This window comes from Salarias fasciatus, chromosome 5 (assembly GCF_902148845.1).
Source record: "Salarias fasciatus chromosome 5, fSalaFa1.1, whole genome shotgun sequence".
NCBI lineage: Eukaryota > Metazoa > Chordata > Actinopteri > Blenniiformes > Blenniidae > Salarias > Salarias fasciatus.
This window is the reverse complement of record NC_043749.1, coordinates 35,236,755-35,258,846: the sequence shown is the minus strand read 5'-3', so window position 1 is coordinate 35,258,846 and position 22,092 is coordinate 35,236,755. Positions and strand designations below refer to the sequence as shown.

Here is a 22,092-nt window from a genome sequence, read left to right as displayed (position 1 = left end):
TTCATTATAAAATATTTATTGTTTCACATTTGAATTCTCTGTTGCCATTTTCCAGAAGTGCTTCCTGAACATCTGTCCTCAGCCCACCATAGACCTCTTCCTCCCTCTGAGCCGGACCTCGTCCAGCTTCTTGAGGACGGCGGCGGACTTGTTGGAGGAGCGGGCGTAGCTGTCCAGCAGCTTCTGGAACAGGGCCTCGGTGTTGGGGTGGGTGCTGAGGAAAGCCTTCTCCAGCACGTACAGATCCACGCCCTTGTCCTCCGGCAGGGCGGAGATGTAGCTCAGGCCGAAGTCGATGAGGACCAGGTCCACCTTGCCGTCCTCCGTCCCGCGCCGCAGCAGCATGTTGGAGGTGGTCAGGTCTCCGTGGATCACGTCCTCGTCGTGCATTCGGGCCAGGATCTGGCCCACCCGCTCGGCCAGCCGGTCCAGCTCCAGGTCCCGGTGGGACCCTATGTAGTCCCGCACTGTAGAGGAACCCACCAGCTCCTCCAGGAAGATGCAGTGAGATGTGTGGTCCACGAAGTAGACCACGGGGGCGGAGATCCCTGTGGGGGGCAGAGGCCCAAGTCAGACTGGTTTCATCTGTCAGGGGGAACAGGTGGCCTCTTTCCTCATGACCTGCTGGTTCTGCAGGGATTTGATCCACTCAGGAGCCTCAGACTGACATTAGATATGGTAACGGAGCAGTTTAGACTGGACCTGCTCAACACTGAACTCCTGCTCTTCAGATGAACGACAGGAAAGCCTCCACTTTCACAGATGGAAGGATGACTTTTAATGTTTGTTAAACTTTTCTCATTTAAATCAGTAATGCTGAAACACAGCAGGGTATGCTGATCTGAAGCTGGACTGAATGAAACAAGAATTATTCAGAACATTATTCGTACATTAATCCATCTACTGGATGAGCCAGTTCTAGAAGGAGGTGAAGGTGTTTAATATTTGTTATCAGAGACAAAGGAGAGGAGCCTCTGGGAACCTGTCTGCTTCAAAACAGGATTATTCCCTGAATGATTTAATGATAGTTAAACAAGTTTTCAGGCACGAAACTTCAACTGAAGTCAGTAAAATGTGTCGGTCTCGGTCCGGGTCCCGGTCTCGGTCCGGGTCCCGGTCTCGGTCCGGGTCCCGGTACGGTACCTGCTCTCCGGCAGCGCAGTATGGAGCGGACCTCCTGCGCCGTGCGCCGCTGGCTCAGCTTCTCGTCCAGCAGCGGGTGTCTGTAGCGTTTGGGGAACCTCTGCTTCACGATGGCCGGCCTCCCCAGGAACCGGGTCCGGTACAGCCGAGCCTCTGCGCCCTGTTTCAGCAGCTCCGCAGCCTCGAGGACCGCGGCCGTGCCTCCATGCTGCGCCATGTTTACATCCGTCTGTACCGAGGACTTCCGGGTCTGACTCTCTTCACAGCGCCCTCTAGCGGCCACGGCCAGGGGTGACAGCTCCTCCTGCAGCCTTCAGCGCCCCCTAGCGGCTCCAGCTCCTCCTGCAGCCTTCAGCTCCCCCTAGCGGCTCCAGCTCCTCCTGCAGCCTCCAGCGCCCCCTAGCGGCTCCAGCTCCTCCTGCAGCCTTCAGCTCCCCCTAGCGGCTCCAGCTCCTCCTGCAGCCTTCAGCTCCCCTTGAACATTTTGTCACGGATTACAGTTTTTCACAATTGCTAAAACACTAAACCCCACTGCCTGAACCAAACTCTCAGGGGCCTAAACTCATTTTTCGAATCAAACACTCTTTTGGCAAAAACTTAAACACTGTTCAGGTCCTATGCTCAATTTGCAAAATCCATCTGCTCTTTTTTGCAAAACCTCAGACACATTCTCAGTCACTAAACACATTTCACAACATTTTGGCAAAATTATAATCACTGGCAGCAAAATGTGAACACAACTCCAACACAACTGTCATCTTTTACACACAACAGCTCAAAACTGAACACACATGTTTCTAATGATGTGATCAGACCAAGTGTGCACAAAGACAAGATGCTGGAGACTGAATCTCCAGGACCGTGACCATGCAGTAGTCTGCTTTGGTTTGTTTGTTTTGTATTTATTTTTTGTTATGACGGTCAATTTAGATATCACTTTGACTTAGATGGGTTTTTTTTCTAAATGCATTTCAAATACGTAAAATAAAAATTTTCTGTGCACTACACACTCTGAAAACTGCTGGGTTACTGTAAAAATAACCCACATTGGGTGGAATTGCTGAGCCAATGCTGGGTTATTTCTACCCAGCTGTTTGGGCTGAATATTTGACCCTGATGCTGGGTCAAGATTTATCACCGGGTCTGGGAAAGTTACTTTACAGTAAAAATGTAAACCCTCAGAATTCAGAAACACGTGCCCTCTGCCATGCAAGGCTGTCAAACCCTCCACTGGAAGCCAGCTGGGGTTCAGGGCAGTTCATTGACATGTAGAGGAAAAGATTTGAACTAACAACTGCCGGACAACCACTCTACCAACTGAGCCACAGCCACAGAAGAGTATAAGGAGAGGGAGGTCATGTCTTTTCCTTCTTAGCCATTGCAATAATCTTCTGTGAGAACACAGGACTCCAGTTTTCTGTTGCATTTGTTGCCAGAAGTCTCCAGATGCAAGAAGGAGAAGGAGTTGCAGGAGTGTTCAAAATGGTGATTTTGTTCAAATCATCAACTCAGTCTGCTGGGTCGACACAATTCATCTAATTTGGGGTAAAAGTGACCCAATCTGCACAAAATCTAGGGCTACCCAGGAAATGGGTTGGGAAAATAACCCAGCAGGTTTCAGAGTGAGGACTGCTGCTGTGTCCTCAGTGATTTCATGTAGAGTCTAATGAATGATCTGAGGTCAACATGTTTTTACCTGCTGTGTGTGAGATCTGAACGCAGAGTGTGGTTTTGAACACAGGAGAACTGGTTTTGAGGCGATAATTCGATTTTGACAGAAATGTCTGAGGTTTTTGTGAATGTAGTGTGGATTTTTGGATTTGTGTTTAAGGTTTTGAGAAAATGGATGGAGGTTTCAAGAAATGTGTTTTAGCAATTGTGAAAAACTGTAAAACTGCTGGGTTACTGTAAAAATAACCCACATTGGGTGAAATTGCTGACCCAGCGCTGGGCCCAAAAGGGACCGAGACAAAGCTGGGTTATTTCTACCCAGCAGCCGTTTTGGTTGAAGAGTCGACCCTGATGCTGGGTCAAGATTTATCAGCTGGTCTGGGAAGGTTACTTTATAGTAAAAATGTAATCCCTTAGAATTCAGACACAAGTGCCCTCTGCCATGCAAGGCTGTCAAACCCTCCACTGGAAGCCAGCTGGGGCTCAGGGCAGTTCATTGACAGGGAGAGGAAAAGATTTGAACTAGCAACCTCACAACTGCAAGACAACCACTCTACCAACTGAGCCACAGCCACACATGAGTATAAGGAGAGAGATGTCATATGTCTTTTCCTTCTTAGAAATTTCAATAATCCTCAGTGAGAACACAGGACTCCAGTTTTCTGCATGTTGCCAGAAAGTCTCCAGATGCAAGAAAGAGAAGGAGTTGCAGGAATGTTCAAAATGGTGATTCTTCTCTTCCCTTCAGCCACAAAATCATCAACTCACTCTGCTGGGTCGACACAGTTCACCTCATTTTGGATAGAATTGACCCAATCTGCACCAAAATCCTATGCTACCCAGGAAATGTGTTGGGAAAATAACCCAGCAGGTTTCAGAGTGAGGACTGCTGCTGTGTCCTCAGTGATTTCATGTAGAGTCTAATGAATGATCTGAGGTCAACATGTTTTTACTTGCTGTGTGTGAGATCTGAACGCAGAGTGTGGTTTTGAACACAGGAGAACTGGTTTTGAGGTGATAGTTTGATTTTGACAGAAAAGTCTGAGGTTGTGTGAATGTAGTGTGGATTTTTGGATTTGTGTTGAAGGTTTTGAGAAAATGGATGGAGGTTGAAATGTGTTCTAGCAATTGTGAAAAACTGTAATAAAATAAAAGCTGCATTTTGGGGGCTGTCTTTTAGTTGTTGTTATTGTTGCCATTCATTACATTTCATGATTTTTTGTTCATAGTTTTGACCCATTTGGTCTTTATTTATCTTCCGCGTTGTGCCTCATTCAAAACCTCTGAGAGAAATCGGACCATGAAAAAACTAGAATGTGTCCTGTTTTCATTTTCATAAATAGAATAAAGAATTCACAACCGAAAACTGTGTTTTAATTCATGTTGAGCCCCTAAATGATCATCTAGAACAGATTTGAGAAGTGTAGGTGAAGTGGATTTAGATGTAGACCTGGTTCAACATGGTCTAGATTTGGGGGGCAAAAACAGTCAAATGTGCTTTTCTTTTTTCATTTCCACAAACAGAATGAAGTCAGTGCAGTGTTGTTTGTTTGACAAAGTCTGTGTCTCGGCTGAAGTGTCTAAAATCATCAGCAGAAAACAGCTGCTCCAGAGGTGAGGTGATTTCCCCCAGTGGGAACAGGACTCCAGCTGATCAAGATCCAGGACCGGGTCTGACCCCAGCGGTCCGGTTCTGGGCCGCGGGCCGTATGTCGACCCCTGCCGTCCGGGTGAGGGAGTCCTCCTGTAACCTGACACGGCGCCACGTCGCAGAACTTCCTGCAGGACTGAAACTTTCCCCGCAGCTCCGGCTCCGTGCGGGCCGATCCCCGCACTGATCCCGCACGCGCACGGCCCGCAGCGCCTGAGGTCCGGAGGTCTGGCTCTCCACTCAGAAAGTCCAGGACGTGACGGGACGACAGGACCGAGGTTCCCTTCTTTTGTTTCTGACTGAACATTCAGAGATGAAAAGAGTTTAATGAGTGAACTCTTCAGGACAGAGCCGGCAGCTGCGGGTCTTTCTGCCTTTGCTTTGTTCCTTCTCCATCACATCGTGTCTCCACTCTCCTCCAGCTTTGGTAACTTGGTTTTTCTAGACTTTCTGTCCTGTTTGGTGTGAAGCTGAAGACAGATGTGAGCAGCAGGATGAGAGGGACTCCAGCAGGAATCCAGCTCAGTCCGTCCTTTAGAGGCATGGAGAGTTCAAGCCTTCAGCACATCTGGAACAGGTCAGGACAGTCAGGACAGGGGACAGGACAGTCAGGACAGTCAGGACAGGGGACAGGACAGTCAGGACAGTCAGGGCAGGGGACAGGACAGTCAGGACAGTCAGGACAGGGGACAGGACAGTCAGGACAGTCAGGACAGGGGACAGGACAGTCAGGACAGTCAGGGCAGGGGACAGGACAGTCAGGGCAGGGGACAGGACAGTCAGGACAGTCAGGACAGGGGACAGGACAGTCAGGACAGTCAGGACAGGGGACAGGACAGTCAGGGCAGGGGACAGGACAGTCAGGACAGTCAGGACAGGGGACAGGACAGTCAGGACAGTCAGGACAGGGGACAGGACAGTCAGGACAGTCAGGGCAGGGGACAGGACAGTCAGGACAGTCAGGGCAGTCAGGACAGTGGACAGGACAGTCAGGACAGTCAGGACAGTCAGGACAGTCAGGACAGTGGACAGGACAGTCAGGACAGTCAGGACAGTGGACAGGACAGTCAGGACAGTCAGGGCAGTGGACAGGACAGTCAGGGCAGTGGACAGGGCAGTGGACAGTGGTCAGGACAGTGGTTAGTTTAGGTTACTGTCGGCTTCCTGCTGCATGTTCTACCTGATTCCTCCTCTGCGAGGCGTCCTTAGCTCCAGACCCCCACCGCTGCCACGCCGTCAGCTGTTCCACATCCCCATCAGCCACACATTCATGTCCTCCACATCTCAAGTGGACCTGAATGAAATCATGGCCGTCGACAAGGTGGTTGTCATGGCAACAGCTCCCTGTGTTGTCCTGTGAACCAGGACTCGGAGGTTGTAGGTGATCACTCTAACTGGAGTTTATGTGTTCATCCTGTCAGAACCAGGACCAGGAACAGGACGAGGACCAGGACCAGCTGACTGCAGGAACAGGACCAGGACCAGGACCAGCTGACTGCAGGACCAGGACCAAGACCAGGAGCAGACAGTGTTCATGTGACTGGGCAGAGGCTATGGGTAGGTTTTCCACTCATGTGGAGGATTTGCTCTCATGCAGACGTGCTGAATGAGTTGGTCTGCTCCTGAAAGCAGCCTGTGTGATGTTGTACCTGGAGGTGGTTGAGTTCTATGTCTGGATGATACACTGAACGTTCATGTAAAACCCGGCAGGTCGTTAACAGCCGCAAAAGTAGCTTTCACATGAGCACAGGTGTCGTCAGTCTTTCCTCATGTGCAGAAAGATAAAAGGAACTCGTTCTGGTTTGAGCTTCGGCCAGTTTCATTTGCATTGTGTCAATGAAGCAGCAGCTCATCAGAGAGCCTGGGGGGGGGGGGGGGGGGGGGGGGGGGGGGGGTCAGCTCTCAGGGCAGCCATTCAGACACAGCTGATTTCAAAGACAGGAGGACAGACGAGCTGCAGGTCTGTTTCTGAACACAGCACAGCAGGGTGCCGGCGTCGTCTGCAGTTCTCTATCAGAACATGCAGAAAGCAGCTTCCAGTCAGCCGGCCTGATGAGCAGCCATGACACCAGGCAGTGTGTGCGCAGGGCGTCCTGCTGCTCTGACCCTGTCCCTCTCCCCAGGGGGTCCCGTGGTGCCGCTGGCCGCGGCGGCGTCCGCGCTGGGCGGCCTGGTGTTCGGCTACGAGCTGGGGATCGTGTCGGGGGCGCTGCTGCAGCTCCGGCGGGAGCTGGGCCTGTCGTGCGGGCAGCAGGAGGCGCTGGTGAGCGCCCTGCTGCTGGGAGCCCTGCTGGCCTCCGCGGTCGGCGGCTGGCTCATCGACCGCCACGGACGCCGGAACGCCATCCTCCTCGGCAACGGCCTGGTCCTGGGCGGCAGCGCGGCGCTGCTGGGGGGGTCGTACCCGGCGCTGCTGGCGGGCAGGGGGACGGTGGGGTTCGCCGTCTGCCTGTCCTCCATGTCCTGCTGCATCTACGTGTCTGAGACCGTGGCCTCGGAGCGCAGAGGCGTCCTGGTCACGCTGTACGAAGCCGGCGTCACCGTGGGGGTCCTGGCCGCCTACGCCGTCAACTACCTGCTGTCCGAGAGCGCGGGCGGCTGGAGGTGGATGTTCGGCATGGCCGTGGTTCCCGCCGGGCTGCAGCTGGTCCCCATCTGGTTCCTCCCCTCCAGCCCCTCCAGCGCCCAGAATCCTCAGAGCCAGAGGGAGCTCCTGAGCGCCGTGGAACCTGAGGAACCGGACGACTGGAGCGTCTGCTCCAGCAGCAGGACCGGCCGGGTCGGCCTCGGCGTCCTGCGTCTGTGCCAGAGCCGGGACAACATGAGGACTCGGACCGTGCTGGGCCTGGGACTGGTCCTCTTCCAGCAGTTCACCGGCCAGCCCAACATCCTGTTCTACGCCTCCACCGTCTTCCGCTCGGTGGGCTTCCGGAGCGACGCCTCAGCCGTGCTGGCCTCGGTGGGCCTGGGCTCCGTCAAGGTGGCGGCCACCCTGACGGCCATGCTGTTCTCGGACCGGGTGGGCCGGAGGCCCCTGCTCATCGGCGGCTGCTCCGTCATGGCGGTGTGCCTGCTGGCGTTGGGGCTGCTGGGTGGGCGCTCGCCGGCCGACGTGCCGGCGCCGTGCGGCGCCCTCGGGGGGAACGACACTCGCTCGGCCGTCGGCAATCTGACCGGTCCCGGTTCCGTTCTGGATCAGGGACAGACGCCTCTCAGGAGCGGCTCACAGGACGTCCAGCAGGGACCGTGGGATGGATCCGGAGAGTCTCCTCCTGACTGGACCGTCCTGCTCTGCATGATGGCCGCCGTCAGCGCCTTCGCCGTGGGATTCGGACCAAGTTGGTACCGTCACTCCAAACCGCTGCTGTTCTCAGACCTGCAGCTGTCCCAGAGAGAACACGCTCTGCCGTGACGGCTGCAGGCCTGTGGTGCAGTGGACCAGTGGACACCATGTCCAGCCCTCCTGCCGGCTGTCCTCGGGACTGATCGGGACCTGTGCTCTGCTTTCAGTGACCTGGCTCCTCCTGAGCGAGATCTTCCCGGCGGAGGTCAGAGGACGAGCCTTCGCCTTCACCAACTGCTTCAACTGGGCCGCCCACCTGCTGGTCACCTCCACCTTCCTGAACGCCATGGGTCAGTCCACGCCCCGCCCTCTCACCTGTCTCTGAGTCAGGTTGGAGGTTAACACACTGATGGAGCTCCAGGCCCAGCATCAACCAGAAACTCACTTCTGACGAGAAGAAACCCACTTCTAGGGCATCTGCTTTCTCAAGTGTGTGTGTGTTTGTGTGTTCCTCAGACGCGATCGGGCTGTCGGGGGTGTTTCTGGTGTACGGCCTCACCGCCACGGCTGCCACACTCTTCTTCTACTTCCTGCTGCCGGAGACCAGAGGGAAGAGTCTGGAGAGCATCGACCAGGAGCTGCGTCTCAACAGGTGTGTATGGAAACACACTCCGGTCTGCACACCGCCGCCTGACACACTCCTGTGTGTGTGTGTGTGTGTGTGTTCCTGGTGGTCTGCAGGTTCCACCACAGCAGGAAGTGCTGGAGCCTCTGTGGTGACGAGAACTCTTCCCCACAGTACCAGAGGGTGAGCTACCGGGTCAGCACCACCCAGTGACAGCGCTGCACAGGGCGGAGGACACACGAGACACAGTCTCAGCGGCAGGTGGAGACGGGACAGCCTCAGTAGCAGGTGGAGACGGGACAGTCTCAGCGGCAGGTGGAGACGGGACAGTCTCAGCGGCAGGTGGAGACGGGACAGTCTCAGCAGCAGGTGGAGACGGGACAGTCTCAGCGGCAGGTGGAGACGGGACAGCCTCAGCGGCAGGTGGAGACGGGACAGTCTCAGCAGCAGGTGGAGACGGGACAGTCTCAGCAGCAGGTGGAGACGGGACAGCCTCAGCGGCAGGTGGAGACGGGACAGCCTCAGCGGCAGGTGGAGACGGGACAGCCTCAGCGGCAGGTGGAGACGGGACAGCCTCAGCGGCAGGTGGAGACGGGACAGCCTCAGCGGCAGGTGGAGACGGGACAGCCTCAGCGGCAGGTGGAGACGGGACAGCCTCAGCGGCAGGTGGAGACGGGACAGTCTCAGCGGCAGGTGGAGACGGGACAGTCTCAGCAGCAGGTGGAGACGGGACAGCCTCAGCAGCAGGTGGAGACGGGACAGCCTCAGTAGCAGGTGGAGACGGGACAGTCTCAGCAGCTGGTGGAGACGGGACAGTCTCAGCAGCAGGTGGAGACGGCTCTCAGGGTGTTGTATTGAAGCCGTCAGTGCCTGAATGGCCGTCTATACCCTGAATGTTGGTTTTGAGGTTGAACCGTCAGTCACTGAGCTGAACGGGTTCTGATGGCGTCTCTTCTGACCGTGTTGGACGATCTGGTTCGCTGGTCCACAGAAGAGTTCCTCACCCAGCAGGACTCCCGTCTCAGTGGCTCCACTGGCGGATGTTCCTCCAGCAGGAAGGCTGAAGGTGCCTTCAGCTGAGGAGATGGCGTCTCAACATCCTGTCACAAACTCTCATTTCACACACGAGATGTTTCACGTGTTTCATTTCATTGATGCTCTGAATGCTGTGAACCAAACTGTTATATTTTGTTATATTCTCATGACCCTGCCGTTCCTCTGGTCCCTGCTGGTCCCTGCTGGTCCCTCCTGGTTCGGACCCTGCTGGCAGCTCCAGAGGACTTTAGAGACTTTGAAGAAGCTCCAGCAGAGACACTTCTGAAGCTTCACCCTGATTCAGAGTTTCTAGGAGGAAGAGAGCAGCTTCAGAATCAGCTGTTAGAACCGTCCTCTCCGAGACCAAACAGTCCAGAAGTTATCCACAGGTTAAAGTTCGACATTTCTCTGCTGGAACAAAAGATAACCCAGCAGGACTCCCCGTCTCAGTGGCTCCACTGGCGGATGTTCCTCCAGCAGGAAGGCTTATGACTGGTTTTACTGTTCAGCACTTTGTGTTTTTATTAATATGAAAAGTGCTATATAAATAAAATTTGATTTGATAACTCACTGGTGAGGAGTCACGACTTCTGGACCTGATCACTTCACAGTTAAAGTAAGGTTAGATAAAGATGAGTTATCAAGGGTTTGGGCCAGTTTTGAGATGAAACATTCAGAAGTAAAGATCCAGAAGCATCTCAGTCCTGCTCAAAGCTGAGGACCTGGACTGTCTTCAGAACTCACCCATTTTCCCATATTTACCTTCCTGTGTGGAAGGATGAACAAATACTTCGGCAAATTCACTACAAACACGGAAGCGCTGCAGGAAAAGGCCGTGAGAGCCGTCCCCACTGAAAACCCTCCACGTCTTCAGGCTGCAGTTTGAAACTATTTAAATAATGAACAAAGCAAAGAAGAACGAAGAGTCCCGCTGTGAGGGGAGTCCGGGGGGAGCTGGTTTACCGACTCTGCTACACTGAAGCTGCTGTTAAATCAGGAAATGATGTGGTTTTCAGTATAAAACAGACACCAGGATTCAGTCAGCTCTGACCTCTTCGCATGTGAAATGAGACTTGTTCCTTCTCTGGATGTTTCTTTAGAACATGTAAGAGCAAAATAAATGTCAACCTCCATTTTTAAAGAGTGCAACAACCTTTTTCTTTGGAAACAGACGTGCCGTGTGAGAGAAATCAGCCACAGGTACCCGATAAATAAAACACGTGTTTATTTACACAAATATCTCCAAATACTAGTCTTCTACAGAAGGACATAAAAATATATACAGTGATGTGGGGCGGGGCTCCGTCGTCGGGGCGGGGCGTACACGTGGGGTTATTTGCATTTTCAGGTTTGTGAACTGAAAAAAGAGGCGTATGTACAGCGGGGCCTACGGAGTGCTACTGAACACCACGGCCTGTCTCCACGGGGGGCGGGGGGGCTGGGATGTCGCCGGGCTTCAGGGGGAGCGCTAACAGTCGCCGGCAGGTGATTGGATGGTGTGGACTGGATGGACGCGCCGGTCAGTCTCTCCTTCGACCCACTGAGTAAACTTTGGTTTGTCTTGAAGTCGTTCAAGAAAAGCCGCTTGAAGGAAATCAAGGAGCTGGAAAGCAGCACGTTTGAGAAACCTTTTCTTTGAGAACCTGAATAAACCTTACCTGGCTTCTTACAGAGATCAGAGCGGGACGGCGGGGCGGACCTGGGTCCAGCTCCACGTTTCCATCGGGGGGGCAGATGAGGTGACGGGGGGGCGGTGTACAAAACAAATCATCATCTGGTGTGGTCAGAAAGGCAAGACGGCACCAGACAGTGGAGAAAGGCTGGGATGGGGGCACCGGGGGGGCCGGGAGGGCCAGGGGGGCACCGGGGGGGGGCAGCTCAGCCCTCCTCTGGTCTGCAGCAGGACGGCCTACGCTCTCCGCTGTGCTAGAGACCAGGGCCTTCTCAATCCCAACTAAAACACCTAAGGAGGGGCTGCTGAGACCCCCAGGACGACACGCACACACGCACACACGCACACACACACACACACACACACACACACACACCACACACACACACCACCCTATGTATCCACTGCTGCTTGGAGGGTGAATGAATCAATACCTGTATATTTCATTTACACTGAACATTCATGTCCGATGTCAGGTTAATGCGGTCATTCCGGGGGGGGGGGGGGGGGGGGGCTGAGGGGTGGCGCCTGTCTGGTTCCACCCCCACCCTGACTGGTGGCTGTGGTGGGACTGGGGGGGTGGGGGGTCACTGCGGGGCTCCGGCAGCAGCGGGCACCGGGGGGCTCAGGGCGTTGGTGGCAGCAGACAGGACCGGGGAGCCGGTGAGAGGGCCCAGGGCAGTGGAGGCTGGCAAGGCAGAGATACCTGGAGGGGGGGCAGAGAGAGGTCAGAACACTTCCTGTCAAACCCCCGCGCTCCCGGCCGCCGCCCCGCCCCGCCGGCTCACCGGTGATCATGCTGGCGGTGCTCACGGCCGGGTTCCCGCCGGGCAGGCTGGCCGGCCCGGCCACTCGGGACTGGTCCTTCACGATGGGGACTGCTGGCACAACCACACTCAGGTTACTGCTCCCTCCGCCCCCCACCCCCACCCCCCCGCACGCCGACGGGGGCTTACAGAAGTAGGGGTGGTCCATGGCCTCGCGGGCCGTCAGCCGCGCCTGGTGGTCGTAGCGCAGCAGCTTGTCCAGGAAGTCCAGGGCCTCGGGGCTGACCAGGTGCTGGTTCTCGCTGTGGACGAAGCGCTCCCACCGCTTCCGGGAGTGCCTGCGGACACGGGCCGTTAGCGGCCGGGCTCTGCGGGGGCCTCCGCCAGCTGACGGAGCGGCGCTCACCTGCCCAGGATGTCGTTGAAGCGAGGCTCCAGCTCGATGTTGTACTTGTCGATGTAGTCGTAGAGGTCCTCCGTTCCCAGAACCTTGGCTATTCTCACCAGCTGCAGCACAAACGGCAGCCTGTCAGCACCGACGCCGACCGGCCGCCTCCTCGCGGCCACCGACCGTCCTCACGCTCTGCTTCCTGCTGGTCTCCCAACACATTAATCAACACCATGTTTAAAACTAAAGCTGCAAGCAGCCTTGGTGGGGACCGAGCCGGCCTGCCAGCAAGGCCGTCCTCGTACCCTCATAACTGCTAAAATGAGATTTAAAAGCTCCTAAAAATGACTGAATGAAAGAACTGACAGTCAGACTGACAGCTGCTCTCAGATGGATGATGTCATCACTCTACGCCCATATATGGTCATGAGGGCGACATGAAGCTGCAGTGGGAGAGGAAAAAAACACTTCTCTTTGTTTGTTTGGCTGAAAACTGCTCCCTTATCCATTAATTCTGGGCAAAAGTGAGCAAAAATGATAGTTTCTATTGGAAAATTGGTTCTGTGTGGTTTTCAAAGGAGTCAGAATTTTATTCTGGACGAGAGAGCCCTCATTTTGGGAAAAAGACGAGATTCCCCCATCCGGCTCCATTATAACTGACTGACCCGATAATGAAAGCACACACCTTTTGTCTCGTAAAAACAGACACACACATTAATGTGAGATATGTGCAGTACGACACCCTGTGTGGATTAAATAATCTCTGTTAGCATGCCACAGATTAAAAAACGTCAGTAGTAAATGTAGATTCTGGGCTTTAAATTTGGATTATATCGGGTCATGTAAAACGCAAATCATTTGATTTAACTGTTTACAAATTTGAGTACACTATATATTCCTCTTTGTGATATTTGAGATTCTAAAATAAGAGCTTTGGGAAATAGATTAATTCTTAAAAATAGCTGTAATATAATTTCTCTTTCAAATATTCCAAATTTTCATCTAAAAAAATCCAATAATAAGATAATAATTAAACCTGAGATCAAAATTTTCAAAACTGCTTCAATACTTTCTCATAAAAAAGAATGTCTAAGTGGCCTTGTTTTCTCCTCTCTTATCTGGTGAGTCGTGAACAAACCCTGCTACCACATTGGACATGTTATCATGTTGTTCGGAAGAACCTTGTGACGCTTCACGTGTGCTCGGTTTGTTGATCGAAGTCACGGTTTAGCCACACTCGACACTTGTTGGAGGTGCTTTAATAAGGCGATGTTTTTCACCCTTTTCCATGATAGCGGACGACTTTGAGGACTAATGAAATACACACTGTGGGGCTTTTTACAAAGTTGTTCTAAGTTGTTGTATGTTCTGGCATTGAAACTTCTCTATCATCTAGTGGTACTCTGACATCTCTAGCACAAATGCCTTGGGAGAAGAACATTTATTCATGAGTGAATGAGCCAAATTTTACATTGAAAGGCAAATTGCAGACTTCCTGTTGTATTTATTTAGGTCAGGGGTGTCTGATGAGATTTTTAGGTCTTGATGAGACGAATGTGTGAGCGTTGATTTCATCTCTGTACAACATTCATATAGGCCGTGGCAGCCATGTTAGAGTATCTAGGTGGCGCTAGAGAGCTCATTTGGGCAGTGAGGGGTTCATTTTTCCATTTTATCAAATGTTTTGCTGGGTGTGATATGCGTACCAAACGTGGTGAGTTTTCAGGCTGGTTTAGGGGCTCGGCCCCTCATAACGTTTCTACTGATTTTAAAGGAAGTTGATGTTCCAGTTTTCGAACCAGTGGCTGGGAGGAACAGGAAGCGTGATGGGACCCGGGCGGCGGGTTTACCTGGTCGTAGTTATCGTGGCCGTGGAAGAAAGGCTCCTTTCTGAAGATCATGCTGGCCAACATGCAGCCCAGGCTCCACATGTCCAGGCTGTAGTCGTACATCTGGAACAGACAGAAGCCGGGCGTCTCACTCCTGCAGCGCCGCCCCGCCCCGCCCCGCCCCGCCCCGCGGCGTCCCGGGAGCCCGGGCCTCACCTGATAGTCCACCAGCAGCTCGGGCCCTTTGAAGTAGCGCGAGGCCACTCGCACGTTGTACTCCTGCCCCGGGTGGTAGAACTCCGCCAGGCCCCAGTCGATGAGGCGCAGCTGAGGAGAGACACAGCAGCAGGACACGTCACCAGGAGGACGGCAGGGAAGACACACAGCGGCCGAGGATCATGGGACGGCTGAACGCCTCACCTTGCGGTGCTCGTGGTCGATCATGACGTTGTGTGGCTTCACGTCTCTGTGCATGATCCCCATGCTGTGGCAGTAATCCAGCGCCTGGAGCAACAACGGGCGACAAACAGCCGGCGCTCAGCAGGACGCCGGACAGCGTGGGACAGCTCCACGGAGGACGGGACTCACCTTGAGGATCTCGTACATGTAGAAGCGGATGTCGTAGTCTGTGAGGGTCTGGTACAGTTGCTGGAGACCAAAACAGAGATGTTAAGCTTCCTGTGGGGACATGCTGGACAGGAGCGGCGGACAGCTGTGCCAGTGGGTGAGGATAGAACCAGACCACGGGGGCCGTCTGGCACCGAAGACATCGCACTGGACTTTCATGTCCCTCCATCACATACACACACGTGTACCAGGAAACAGCGAGCATGCCAAGAAAGGAGGTTTGTCAACGAGGCGTCTGAGAGGGAGCGTTAACACACTACCTTAAAGTCTGTGTTGTTCACGTGTTCAAAGACCAGGGCTGGAGTCCGGGACTGGAAGACAGAGGACAACACTTCATGAGCACACACTCTCCGTTCCGTCTGCACTGAGACGAGCCCAGCGAGCTTACTGACCACAATACAGAGGTTCAGTAACTTCACACTTCCTCCTGCTCCCTTTCCATCACTGAAAGCCAGACTAGCAGGAACCAAAGACAGGTTTTAGTGATTCCCTGTTTTAAAATACCTTCATTATTGTTTCTTTTTGATGCATTTGAAGCAGCGATCAATCAAAGCGATGGTGACAGGAGAGGGAATCAGCAGTCCTGCTCCTCCACGTCACACCTGACTCCGTCTCACATCAGAGACCCAGGATCGAACCACAGCAAGGTTTAATGGAAGGACTTCCCGCTGCTGCACAGTGCTGCCCTCTACTGGACATCACTACATCAGCAAACCTGTCCTGTGAGGAATCCACACTCACTGCTGCAGCAGGTCAAGCACAGCCGCCATCTTGGATGGGGAATTGCTTCAGATCCAGTTCCTTCACTGGACGTAAACTCGAAGATTTTACAAGACATTTTCACCAGTAGGCAGACACAGAGCCAGATCCAGGAGGATCTGTTCATCCATGAAGCCGCCTGAAGACAGTACGACTATTTTCAGTTGGAGTGCAGTTGTCAAGTTTGAAGGATTCCAAAATGAAGTAATGATACATTAACCTGAATGTAATGAAGCTGGAAGGATGGACAACCTGAAGCCATCTCTGTGGTCTACGTGTTTCTGAGGTTCTAGAACCAGGACAGAACAATCCTGAAAGCAGGTTCCCTCGGTCAGAGAGTCTGCAGGGATCAGGGAGCAGGAGGAGGATTCATTCACCACCAGCCTCACTCTGCTGTCCACACTGCTCTCAGATACTGTGAAGTGTTTTCTCTTTGTTATGAATACAGACAGCAGCGGTCTGTAAGGAATCTGACACACGCACAAAGTCAAAACACTTCTCGAGATAACTCTGCTAAAGCCATGCCTTCATAAACAGAGCATTTCTTCTCATTCTTCTCCGTGGTCCTGCTTCCTACGATGCTGTCATGGAATCTAAAAATGACAGACAGCATCATGAGGGGCTCTACAGACGACCTCAGCCTCGAGGCCTGTCACTACTCCTGTGTCCACATAGTGTTTTCTTCTGGGTGCCAGATTCTTTTTACTGAACCCCCAAGATGAGGCTCATGAGGCTGATAAAGGCCGAGACCAGCCCTCACATCACCCTGAGTCCAGACAGGAAGGCTGAGGCTGGACATGTGGTCACATCGAGGAGCTGACTGCAGGAAACTCACCGCCCGACTCATGGCTCTGGTCAGGTATGGAAAAGACCTGCACAGCCTGCTTCTCTCACTGCAGAGAGTCAAAGCACCGACAAGAAAAAAACTGGTACGTGGACACAGGGACCTGCAGCTACTCTAAACTCACCGGCTGACGTACTTACAGATACAAACATCCCCAGACCGAGTGACACGGACAAGCTGGCACAGGTGGTAGACCCGGCATGCTATTGATACAGAACCCAGACAGTTGGTCTTCATCAGAAAAGCCAACAGGATCATGGGAAAAACACCAGGTCTGAACGGAAGCTGGGTGATCTCACACTCACACACCCTGGAGGCTCTTCAGAGGAAGATCTAAAATGACTCACTCCTGCCTTCAACCAGACATTCTCAGAGATCTCCCTGTCAGTCAGCACCGGCTTCATGCTGACGCTCCGGGGAGGACCAGTGACACCTACCACGGGGTCTTTGACGATGTCGATGAGGGAGATTATGTTGGGACCCCCCCGCAGGTTTTCCAGAATCTTGATCTCTCGTTTGATCTTCTTTTTCTTCACGGGCTGAGTTAAAGCAGAGGGAGTGTGAGGCAGGAAGCAGCTGAACACCATCAACGCTGAGCCTGAGTCGCTCTACCTTGAGGATCTTCACCACCACCTTCTCATTGTTGGTGATGTTGATTGCTTCGAAGACCTCGCTGTACTTCCCACGGCCCAGCTTCCGCACCAGCTGAAAGTCGTCCTGGTTTCTGAAACGAAAGGGACAGAAACGGCGGAGGGGCGTGAGTCCGGGGCCGGTTTCACAGCGGGCGTGTGGAAAATGTCACGGTGGGTCCGGCGGTGTGGTTTTACCCCCATTCCACCACGTGAGACTCGTAGTCCCAGTACTCCCGGGGCCGGTGAGTGTTGACCTCCGTGTACACTCGGGCCCGGCTCGGCACGGGTCCTGACATGTCCGACAGCTTGGCAGAGGTGGTGGAGGGAGCTCAGCGCAGCAGAGGGCGGTTCGGGGGAGGCTTCGCCTGAGGACGGGGGGAAGGGCCACCAGGGGCACAGCCGGACAGCTGACCAGGAAGACGGAGAGGACACAAGTGAGAAGAAGTGAATCAACAGTACAGCTGAGGCTACGAGGCGGTCTGGTCTGAGATCAACACTAAACATGAAGATGCTGAGCCAGGAGTTCCTTCTCCACGTGTCTGCCGTCTCCACCTCCGTCATGTTTCATGGATTTTTGTGAAATCAGCAGCACAGGGTGATCTGTGGCAGCGCAGCAGGGCCTGGTGATGACTACATGCAGAACATGAATCCACTCAAACACTCACTACACCTCAACCAGCATTTTGGGAGTTTCCATTTAGCTCTGCAATTAGAGGCAGATCGTTGTCACGTGATGAAGATGAAGTATGGCATCATCATCATCATCGCTCCTCACAATAGATGGATCCAGTTCAAGTATTTTATCAGTTAATTTGCAATATGCCAACCCAACAGACGAACATCACGGCCTCCAGAGAAACCCAGCCACCTGTCGTCCCCACAGCTTTTCTCAGGAGGTTTGTTCTGTTTAGTGAAGACCAGGGATGGAGGGTAAAGGCAACCAATCACATCTAACACAGTCGCACACACATATTCAAGCATTCAGAGTCACTAATGAAGCTCAGATGAAAGTTTTTCAATGTGTGGCGTGAGGTCAGAGTATCAGGAGGGAACATGTAAACTCCACCTGCCTTCAAGCTCAAAATCCAAACAGAGATATTTTCCTTCTAACCCCTCGTCTACCATGAGGTCATTATGGAAATACAACCTGAAGGAGTACATGTTTAACACCATAGCATGTGTCTGTCAACGTTGTTAATGGTTGCATAACAATGGAAGACAAACAGAGACACATTGAGGACGTCTCTCATCTGAATCTGCCCTGTGCTTGGTCTTATGTCTGCCGTTTATCCGAATCAGTGACTCTTTCTGATCCAGTGAATTAAAACGGCACTTTCACACCATCAGAGTCGTTCTGGCTCACCAGCTTCTCAGTCTGTCCCATAATGAGGACGGCAGGACACACCAGAGGAGCCAACAGCGTCCGTCTCTACTGAGGACGAGCAGTGAATGGATGTCCTGGGTCTGTTCAGGTTCAGCGCCCAAAAGACGATGGACAGTCACAGGAGAGAGATGGCTGTTGGTACCAGTCTGAAGACTCACCCAGAGCAAGGTACCGCTGTACCAACACACACAATCCCAGCCAAGCCCTGAGAGACTCAGACCCGGACAGCAACACATGGAGTCACAATCCGTTCTGGAAAACTGGCTGTGTAGATCTTACTTAATAACAATGATAATAATAATAATAATAACAACAACAATAATGATAGTACATTTTATTTATAATGCACTTTCCATTTCAAACAGAAATCTCAAAGTGCCACATACAGAAAAATCAATAATAAAAACATGACACAGTTAGTACTTCACCTCTCTATGTGGCCAAACGGCATTTCTAATGAGAGAAAACCCACACAGCCCCCACAGAGGGGACCCCCTGCACTGGAGCCAATGATCTTCCTGCTGGAGGGACGAGTGTTAAAGATTACACCAGGGTGTACATTACTGTGCATCAGAACCTCCAGCTGAGGTTAAACAATGTCCCTGGTTCCAGCAGAGCGAGCAGCACACTGTCCACTCCTGCCTGGCATCTCACCCCTCATGTGACCAGCCATCAGGTGAGCAGAACCCAGGAGCTGAGGTGAAGAGCAGAGAGGCTCTCTCTCGGGTGTTTGGGTCAGTCAACCTGAGCTGAGACCTCGGAACCAGAACGGCCCGGTCTCTGTGGTTCTGATTCGGCTGGATGTCAGGACATCAGAGCTGGATCAGGAGCTCCGGTCCACTCCTGGAGCCTCCGCCGTCATGAAGACACTCACACAGAAACACTCCATCTGATGGAGAGAGGCCGTCTGAAGCCCCGCCACGTTAGCAGGCGATCGTCCCGTCTTCCCAGGACCAGAGCCGTCCCTGGATCTGCAGTCCACCACACCATGGTGCCTGCTGGGACTCCTTCAGGAGCTAACTCCTCAAACCACAGCACAGGCTAACGCTAGCTCTCCTGACAGAGGAGCAGCAGGAGGAGGGAGGAGGAGAGAGGAGGAGCAGGTCTAAACCAGGAGGAGAGGAGGAGGAGAGAAGAGGACTCCATCAGGAGGAGAGAGGAGGAGGAGCAGGTCTAAACCAGGAGGAGAGGAGGAGGAGAGAAGAGGACTCCCATCAGGAGGAGAGAGGAGGAGGAGCAGGTCTAAACCAGGAGGAGAGGAGGAGGAGAGGAGAGAAGAGGACTCCATCAGGAGGAGAGAGGAGGAGGAGCAGGTCTAAACCAGGAGGAGAGGAGGAGGAGAGAAGAGGACTCCATCAGGAGGAGAGAGGAGGAGGAGCAGGTCTAAACCAGGAGGAGAGAGGAGGAAGAGGAGGAGGAGGAGGAGCAGGTCTAAACCAGGAGGAGAGGAGGAGGAGAGAAGAGGACTCCATCAGGAGGAGAGAGGAGGAGGAGCAGGTCTAAACCAGGAGGAGAGGAGGAGGAGAGAAGAGGACTCCATCAGGAGGAGAGAGGAGGAGGAGCAGGTCTAAACCAGGAGGAGAGGAGGAGGAGAGAAGAGGTCTCCATCAGGAGGAGAGGAGGAGCAGGAGCAGGTCTAAACCAGGAGGAGAGAGGAGAATAGATGAGGAGAGAGTCTCCACCAGGAGGAGAAAGGAGGAGAGGAGTAGCATATATCTAGCAGGAGGAGCAGATCTCTGGGAGGGAAGGAGCAGATTTTTACCCCCTTGTTCAGTTCGGCGCCCGGAATGCTTCTTCCCGGTGAGCGGACAGTTCGGGCCGCCGGTCCTCGCCTCCTTCTACCGGAGCCTCTCTTCCCTCCTCCGGAGCCTCGCAGGCGGCGTCAGGCCGGTCCTCGCCTCCCTCTACCGGAGCCTCGCAGGCGGCGGCGGGCCGGTCCTCGCCTCCTCCTCCTCTGCAGTAAACGAACCGTCGTCGCCTCCCTCCGCGCCTGGCGGGGCTCGGGTCGGTTAGCGTCAGCTACGGTTAGTTACGGGTAGTTAGCGGGAGTTAGTCGTCCCTCGGAGGAAGATTTCTGCTGTCTCAGAGACAATATGGCCGCCGCTGCCGCCTACGTCCCGGGCACTGCCACGGGAGCCGCCGAGGGACAAACCTGTGTGGCGATGCGGGACAAGAACGCGAAGTGACCGAAGTGCGGGAGCTTTTTTTTTTTATTAACAGACTAAACAGTACAGACAAACGTAAATCATTTAGACAGACACACACCATTCACACGTGTCATTACATTCAGAGGTATCAGATCTACCGCCAGGGGAGCCATTATTAAACAAAAATAACAACGTTCATAGGAAACTAGAAAAAACAACAATAAGGAACAGGACAAGGGATTTATTGATCCATCAAATCGGTGCAGAATTTCTCCATTAAAGCCAGAGTCTTTACAGCCTTTAAGTTTGCAATGTTAGCAATGCATTTTACGTAAAGTTTTAGCTCTTCTAGAAAGTGGTTCCAGTTTGGTTTCTTCTCCGCCCATTTCATTTTGTCGATATGAAATCGACCGAAGTGCGGGAGCTGCGGGGCTCTGTGCGGGTTCTGGGAGCTGGAGCGAGCCTGATAGGAGCCAACTCACTCATGTACACATAATCAAATATAACACTCAACCGCAGTGTATCTGAGAATATTTTTCTATGGAAGAAGACAATAATTACATTGTAATTCGCCTTTTATTTTTATAGTGCATCTGATGAAGAAAAAAAGTTTTACTTCCTTTGTCTCAGATGAGTGGATCTAATACTTTTCAGTTCTAACGAATATCCAGAAATCACGTCTTTTCCACAGTCCATGCACTGGACAATGTATGTGACTGCCTGGCAACCATATCTCTCTGTCAGTCCCAACAGAAAACCATCCTGAAATCCTCTCATGCTCTCCAACTGGAAAATACAAACAGTTTTATTTGTGGTAGTGTTTTGGCCTCTAGCTCTGCATTCTGAATATTTGTCTGAATTCTCCAGCTTTCTTTCAAATGTAACAAGTTCAGATAAAGTCATCACAGTGGATGTTTTGTTTAAACTGAGAGGGGAGTAGGTGAGCAAAGAACGTTTTACTGGCGAACTAGAGCAGGTGGAGGATGAGGGGAGGCCGGGGAGCTGGAGTTGAGGACCTGGGCTCAAAGACCAGGAGTCAGTGGCTCTAGAGCAGGGGTCACCAACCCTGTTCCTGGAGAGCCCCTATCCAGCATGTTTTAGTTCTCTCCCTGATTCAACGCACCTGAATCTAATTATTCTCTAATCACCAAGCATAGAGCAAAGCCCAGTAACGAGCCTGTTGATGCCAGCAGGTGTGTTGAAACAGGGAAAGAAGGAAAACATGCTGGATAGGGGCTCTCCAGGAACAGGGTTGGTGACCCCTGCTCTAGAGCAAGGACTGGAATCAAAGACCTGAGGACCTTGGGTCAAAGACCTGGTGTTGAGGACTGGAGCCAATGACTTGGGGTCAAAGACGTAGAGTTTTGAACCTGAAGCTGAGAACTGGAGCCAAGGATCTGGTGTTTTCAAACACAAGGAGATCTGAGCTGAGTGAGGGATCCTCAGCAGGATCTGAGCAAAGGAGAACACAAGCACCAGTAAAACAAATCACAGAGATTTGCACATTTCTTACTAAGTCTAAAGTTGGACATGTAGTACACCATGTAGGATAAATGTACAACAAGTCTTGATGGACAACATGATGAAGACGGCTCGCCACCAGTACTGATTTCAGTTCATCTGTTGGCATTTGAC

The 22,092-nt window shown here is 52.8% G+C and overlaps 3 protein-coding genes and 1 non-coding gene across 5 annotated transcripts; 1 reads left to right on the top strand and 3 right to left on the bottom strand.

Moving 5' to 3' along the window:
- tp53rk (TP53 regulating kinase) lies at nt 1-1,378 on the bottom strand. The gene is made up of 2 exons (XM_030092156.1): nt 1,144-1,378; nt 1-548 (listed from the first exon to the last, which is right to left on the bottom strand). The coding sequence occupies exons 1-2, from the start codon at nt 1,358-1,360 to the stop codon at nt 79-81; spliced, it is 687 nt and encodes a 228-aa protein (XP_029948016.1). The 5' UTR covers nt 1,361-1,378; the 3' UTR covers nt 1-78.
- A 4,573-nt stretch (nt 1,379-5,951) lies between these two features.
- Nucleotides 5,952-10,609, top strand: slc2a10 (solute carrier family 2 member 10). The gene is made up of 5 exons (XM_030092148.1): nt 5,952-6,022; nt 6,589-7,803; nt 7,976-8,098; nt 8,265-8,400; nt 8,490-10,609. Exons 1-5 carry the CDS (start codon nt 6,019-6,021, stop codon nt 8,584-8,586), a joined length of 1,575 nt encoding a protein of 524 aa, XP_029948008.1. The 5' UTR covers nt 5,952-6,018; the 3' UTR covers nt 8,587-10,609.
- A 2-nt stretch (nt 10,610-10,611) lies between these two features.
- LOC115388853 (casein kinase II subunit alpha) lies at nt 10,612-20,417 on the bottom strand. Of its 2 annotated transcripts, none has more exons than XM_030092151.1 (13): nt 20,073-20,417; nt 17,122-17,333; nt 16,907-17,018; nt 16,732-16,833; nt 14,952-15,002; nt 14,653-14,712; nt 14,485-14,568; nt 14,281-14,391; nt 14,086-14,187; nt 12,254-12,354; nt 12,037-12,185; nt 11,869-11,961; nt 10,612-11,786 (listed from the first exon to the last, which is right to left on the bottom strand). In XM_030092151.1, exons 2-13 carry the CDS (start codon nt 17,220-17,222, stop codon nt 11,668-11,670), a joined length of 1,185 nt encoding a protein of 394 aa, XP_029948011.1. In that variant the 5' UTR covers nt 17,223-17,333; nt 20,073-20,417; the 3' UTR covers nt 10,612-11,667. The 2 variants fall into 2 exon arrangements, with proteins under 2 accessions (XP_029948011.1, XP_029948012.1); XM_030092152.1 differs by having other exon boundaries at nt 11,869-11,958.
- LOC115389357 (small nucleolar RNA SNORA57) lies at nt 14,775-14,910 on the bottom strand. Its single transcript, XR_003931585.1, has one exon. It is a non-coding gene; the product is annotated as a small nucleolar RNA SNORA57 (small nucleolar RNA).
- Nucleotides 20,418-22,092: the final 1,675 nt, after the last annotated feature.

Coding starts and splice junctions, on each gene's coding strand:
- tp53rk (XM_030092156.1), bottom strand. CDS start 1,360: ATGGCGCAGCATGGAGGCACGGCCGCGGTCCTCGAGGCTGCGGAGCTG. Junction 549..1,143: donor ACTGCGCTGCCGGAGAGCAG/GTACCGTACCGG, acceptor TGCCCCCCACAG/GGATCTCCGCCCCCGTGGTC.
- LOC115388853 (XM_030092151.1), bottom strand. CDS start 17,222: ATGTCAGGACCCGTGCCGAGCCGGGCCCGAGTGTACACGGAGGTCAAC. Junction 14,569..14,652: donor ACATGTACGAGATCCTCAAG/GTGAGTCCCGTC, acceptor TTGTTGCTCCAG/GCGCTGGATTACTGCCACAG. Junction 14,392..14,484: donor TCGACCACGAGCACCGCAAG/GTGAGGCGTTCA, acceptor GTCTCTCCTCAG/CTGCGCCTCATCGACTGGGG.
- slc2a10 (XM_030092148.1), top strand. Junction 8,099..8,264: donor CACCTTCCTGAACGCCATGG/GTCAGTCCACGC, acceptor TGTGTTCCTCAG/ACGCGATCGGGCTGTCGGGG. Junction 8,401..8,489: donor CAGGAGCTGCGTCTCAACAG/GTGTGTATGGAA, acceptor GGTGGTCTGCAG/GTTCCACCACAGCAGGAAGT.